At 49.5% G+C, this 5544-nt stretch overlaps 1 protein-coding gene across 1 annotated transcript; it reads right to left on the bottom strand.

Moving 5' to 3' along the window:
- Window positions 1–620: 620 nt before the first annotated feature.
- Window positions 621–3796, bottom strand: TM2D2 (TM2 domain containing 2). Its single transcript, XM_037886477.2, has 4 exons — window positions 3494–3796; window positions 2926–3013; window positions 1944–2059; window positions 621–1553 (listed from the first exon to the last, which is right to left on the bottom strand). The coding sequence occupies exons 1-4, from the start codon at window positions 3724–3726 to the stop codon at window positions 1340–1342; spliced, it is 651 nt and encodes a 216-aa protein (XP_037742405.1). The 5' UTR covers window positions 3727–3796; the 3' UTR covers window positions 621–1339.
- Between the last annotated feature and the right edge of the window lie 1748 nt (window positions 3797–5544).

Here is a 5544-nt window from a genome sequence, read left to right as displayed (position 1 = left end):
ATGAAGTGAGCTGTAGCTGACGAAAGCTTATGCTCAAAAAAATTTAAGCTTTCGTTAGCTACAGCTCACTTCATCAGATAAGTGAGCTGTAGCTGACGAAAGCTTATGCTCAAAAAAATGTTAGTCTCTAAGGTGCCACAAGTACTCCTTTTCTTTTTGGCCCTAGTATATTCCTCCCCTTCCCCTCCAATCCTGGAAAATGAGTGGAATTCTACAGCTGTCTTCAGAACACACACTTGCCTAGAAAACCTGCTGCAGCTTCCCCTAGAAATCAATGCCAAAAGTTCCTGTTACCAGTGTGGTTGGTGAATCTGACCCTAGCCAAAATTTACAAATCAGTGCTTGTATTTGTGCCGTAGATTTCTATAACTTACTTTACAGTTGTTCTACCTTTCCTTCACCTTGTTTAGCACAAGTCAAAAGCACAGCAAATTCATTCACATATACCAATGACCTCACTTCCTCCCTTTAATTCCAGTAGCTTTAATAGTTAATTTCAGTCCAACTACCCACACACGAAGTCTCCTTAGCTATTTTTACCCTACAGCTAATGAAACTTAAACTATGGCGAGTGGAGCTTTGCAGAGAAGGCTGAACAGACTGACACCCACTACAGCAACTACGATAGTGCAGCAGCACCTGTTTTTCTACACACTTTATTTGAAGACATTTGCTTGACTTTCTGTGCTTGTAGATGCTGCGCCTTTTACGAAGGCGAGAAGGTTCAGGGCTCTAAAGTATTCTTGTACAATGCAGTGTATAAGACCTAGGAACCAATGTTCAAAAAGTTACGAAGTTGTGCTGCTCAAAGCTTCTCCCATTTACGCACATCACTGAGTTAAGTAAATGATCACTTCCACAGCACACTGATGTTTGTCATTAAGGAAAGTTTCATCATGTGTACTTCTATAATTCAATGAACCTCTGAAATCTACTGTAATGGGAATAGCTACACTTTATAGTGGAGAGGCTAAAAAGAGCACTTTAGCACATGCTATCTTGAAACATTAGCATGAAAGTGAACATCCAAAGGAAAGGTACAATACTTAACTGCAGTGTCAAATCTGTTATTCTGGAGAAAAAATTGCCCCATGAATAGGAAGAATATACAGTGAGTAGTTTTCTTTGTAAATGAAATTTGAGGGATGTACAAAGAAGTTAGGCATAGCATTGTTCTGCAACTGCATTCACTTTGCAAATCCAGAATGTATTTATACAAAATAAAAAAATGCAGAAAAACAGGCTGTTCTGAATCTGCAGAACAATTGTAACCAGTCATATAGGGACAGATGCCGCATTAACTTCTCCCGCTGTCAATTCTCAAATAGTATTTTTTTGTTCAGTAAGTCGTGCACCAGTTGCTGCCATCACTAGGCATCAACCCTCCAGTAATAAGGAGAATAAGGTCAACAAACCACCAGATACCAAGTCCTCCAAGAGTTAGTAGTTTTCCCACTGCTGTCCCTGTATGGCCCAGGCAGAATCGATCCACTCCAAAACAACCCAGGAAGAAGGAGTAGAGTAAAGTGGTTATAAAGTAGTGGCCAGTGTACCTACAATAAATGAAGAATGAATAAATTAAAACTTCAAATACAGTTTCATTTGAGGAAAGGAGAAAAGACACCCTTTCATAAACTTGAGCCTTTGCTGTGTCAACTGCCTCAATTTTTACAGTATAGCTCCCTCTAATGGACTTTGGGGAATTTACATATTATAACTCTTATGAAACTATGGGCCAATGAACAATGCAATCTAATAAAACACAAAGGAGTTCCCACGGTATCTTGAGGCAGGCAGAAAATCCATTAAGCAAAGGAAGGATAAAAATACATACAAAGTTACAACAACCCGGCCAATAGTTGAAGCAGCAAGTTACAATGATGTCTTAGCTACCAACCCTATCTTCCAAAATGTAACACATTTCTGAAGGAAATAAACCTTACTTTATACATGGTTTATTCCCTCGTAGGAAAGTCCGAGGATCTGCACACTCAATACCATCTAGTGCTTTGCACTGCACTGGAGTGTGGTCTACGTCGCTATAGGATTGGCCACCAAACTGTCAGAGGGGAAACAAATCACACACACAATTGAGAAATTATTTACCTGAGGGAGGGAGAAAAAGGCCAGTTAAAAGGATATTTTCTTATCACAATGTAAAAGGGGAGAGGGCCCTCAGTACTAAGTGTCTAATACTTATTGTTGGTTCAGTAAATGCCTGCAGTCTTGTTCAGTCACTACGTTATTTTTGTCCTCCCTGCTGTTTATAACTCCTCCGAGTTTAGTATGATCTGCAAGTTTCATTAACATACGCTCTGTGCTTCTCCCCACACACTCATATCGCTGTGAATTCTCTGTCAGTGGACAAAGATTTAACTGTGCCCTAGTGGCCAGTAGTCCACAATATATCACCTTGTACATCAGCTAACTGAAAAACCTCAAGTGCTTCAATGCTGTTGCTTTCCCCATAGGAAGCACAGCAGATTACCGTGGAGGGATGAGAAAGAAAAGAGTAGTTTTCACCCTCACAAAGCTGCTTTTGGGATAGAAAAGTGGACCCTGCACCTTTACGTCTTCCCTAAGAGTTCCATGATCAGGAGGAGCAAGTGCCTTGGAAACCTTTTCCTTTCACGTCCTGAATATTGCTTCTGCCAGGAAAGGGAACTTCCACAATCCATAAACTTTTCTGGGTGAGGGAGAAGCACATCCCCAAATCCACTGGCTGCAGAGCTACAGCAGAAAGCTCTTGGGGGAGGTATTCTATTCCCTTATGCTGGCATAGCACTTTTGGTGTGCAATTATTACAAACCACCCGCTGCTTCTAAAGAGAAGTTCCATTCAGGCTAAAGGTCCATGGATATCCAAGACCACCCCAGTGTGTGAATACTCTCTGAGAAGTTACAAAATCATCTTTTTTCACCCCACCTTAACACATCCGTAACCCAATTCTCGCTGTGCAGTAATATTTCCAACATGGTCTACTGGATCCTCACATTCAATGAACTCCTCTGGCCTGTAAATGATCAAAACCCATCAGGTTCACACAGTTAAAAGTGGGGGGAGAGGGAGACTAAGGTAATTTATAAGAGAAAACATCACACTGAGGTCCCCTATCTTCCCCTTCACCTAGCCCTGTCACCCGTTCTTGTAGGTGCCCCATTTCCTGTTATCACCCCATCTATCCCAGTCGGTCACTTGTCATCCCTTTCTGAATGCCCCCTTCTGCTGACCACTACGCAGGAGTCTCTTTGCCCAGTATAACCCTGTTCTCAGCACCAGACCAGCTCCTCGCATTGCCCTTTCCGCTGTGCCCCCGCTCCCTGCCTTAGCACCACATCATTCCCCAGCCCTCTCCTTACCCCACATTGTTCGTCCTCTGCCCCCCAACCTCTCCTCCTTCTCCTCCGCCCCCCACTTAGCCCCTCATCACTCCTCCCGCCCCCCACTTAGCCCCCCATCACTCCCCCAGCAGCCCCTGCCCGCCCCCGCTCACAGGTAGGTGCAGAGCACAAGCGGCGCCTGCGGGTCCCCGTAGTCGCAGGCCGGGGCCGGGCTGCCCGCGGGCTGCTCGAGCTCGGCCTCCCCGGGGTCCCCGCTCTCCGCCCCGGTCGCGTTGTGCTGGTGGCTCCGGGACACGCCCTGCAGCAGCAGCAGGTTCCCCAGCAGCAGCGCTGCTTGCCCGCACAGCAGCACGTAACTCACCGGCCACCCGACCCCCGGCACCATCGTGCCCGCCCTGCCCGCCTCCCCGGCACCCCCACCCGGCCTGCGCTGCTAGGAAACACCGCCAGAAACCACGCCGGCTAGGCCACACCGGCGAGAGCGCAACCTACCTCCTCCCGGCCAATGGGAGTCCGGAGTGCTTCCGAGGAGGCGGGATCTCGAGACGAATAGCCCACTCCACCAATAGATCCGCACATTACCGGCCAATCAGCGACAGGCATGAAGCAAGCTGGGTTGGCTGGCGGAGAGGGGCGGTACTACTGCACACGGTAACAAGATTGGTTCCTCCCCCGGCCCTGGCGACCAATGGGTGAGGAGGGGGCGGGGAAAGGCCACAAGCTCTGGGTGGGTGGAGTGGTTGTTGCCTTAGGATGTGTCTACACTGTACAGTGATCCAGGTTTCAGCCCCAAGCTCCTTCCATCCACACACAAAGCAAAGCAGCTGGACTTGGGTCAGTAGCATTCACCCAGGACCCTGATCCTAGGGCCCAGCTGGGGTGTTCAGAGCCCGAGTCCTGCTGTGACTTGGGGCTTTCAGCGGGTCCTTGGTATCTCTTCTAGGCTGGTACCCAAGATATTCAAGTACAGAGTCATAGATGTTAAGGCCAGAAGACCATTCTGATCAGCTAGTGCACTGTTTCTCAAATGCGGACACCAGGGGTTTCCCTCATCCCGTCCCCTTCGTCCCTGTTGTTCCTGCATGTGCGGCCTCTCTGGAGACACAGGTGGGACACACAACGCTTAAGGAGCAAGGTGAGGCGGTGAGGAAGGGGGTGAGAAAGCGAGTGGCGAGGTGAGCAGCAGGCAGGGAGGGTCTGGCAGGGGACTGAAGAGGTGAGTGGCAAGCCAGCAGCAGGGTGAGGAGGTGGGCAGGTGGGCTGGCTGTGAGTGGGGGAGTGAGGAGGCGAGCAGCAGGGAGGCTGAGGAGGCAAGCAGCGAGCCAGCAGCAGGGTGATGAGGTGGGCAGGGGGGGTCTGGCTGCAAGCAGGGGAGAGACGAGGCGGGCGGGGGGTGTCTGTGGCAGGGGAGTGGGGTGGAGTGAGGAGGGACACAGGAGGCGGGCGGGGGGTGAGGAGGTGAGCAGTGGGGGCATGGGCAGCAGGTGGAGCCCCCCTTTGGGGAGGCTACCCCCACTCCACCCCTTCTGCCCATACTCCCCTCCCAGCAGCTGGAGCCCCAAGACCCCCTGCGTCTGGAGCCACAAGCCCCCGGCCCAGAGAATCCTCGAGCACCCCACCCCTGTGGCCGGAGGAGCCCCGGGCTGGCTGTAGCCCCATGGACACCCCCCCCCCCCTGCCTGGAGGGGAGCCCCAGGCTGGCCAAAACCAGGAGTGCTTCCCCTGCGCCCCCCGCTTGTCCGGAGGAAGCCCTGAGCCCCCCCACCTGCCCAGAGGAGCCCTGGGCCAGCTGCAGCCGTCTGTCCCCTCCCCAGACCTAAGCCACCCAGATGTGTTTTTCATTATTATATGGACTTCTATTATGTCAAAGCATTTTTAAATTTACTTCAGAATTGTTATACAGACCACCTCTTTTACCATAAAGCAAAAGAAACAATAATAATAAAGACAAGAACGTGCAAAGCACCTTATTTGTGTTTCTATTCTGTTAGGTCCAGTAAAGAATAGAGAGAACTGTGTGTGATTTTTATTATTGTCTGCCACCACCACCACCACCCCCCCCCCCCCCGCAAAAAAACCCCTTACATTAATAAATTACAATGATTTGGATGTGTATATGTGTGCGTATTATTTTATTAACTTTAGGTAAAATAAATAATTGTAGGAAAAAGTGTCAGCGTGGCCACCCGCAAGAGTTGGTGGC

This window comes from Chelonia mydas, chromosome 26 (genome assembly GCF_015237465.2).
Source record: "Chelonia mydas isolate rCheMyd1 chromosome 26, rCheMyd1.pri.v2, whole genome shotgun sequence".
NCBI classification, from domain to species: Eukaryota; Metazoa; Chordata; order Testudines; family Cheloniidae; genus Chelonia; species Chelonia mydas.
The sequence above is the reverse complement of the archived record's forward strand: the minus strand, read 5'-3'. Positions and strand labels throughout refer to the sequence as shown.

Coding starts and splice junctions, on each gene's coding strand:
- TM2D2 (XM_037886477.2), bottom strand. CDS start 3,726: ATGGTGCCGGGGGTCGGGTGGCCGGTGAGTTACGTGCTGCTGTGCGGG. Junction 2,060..2,925: donor TGGGTTACGGATGTGTTAAG/GTGGGGTGAAAA, acceptor CCCCTCTGACAG/TTTGGTGGCCAATCCTATAG. Junction 1,554..1,943: donor GGGAATAAACCATGTATAAA/GTAAGGTTTATT, acceptor CATTTATTGTAG/GTACACTGGCCACTACTTTA.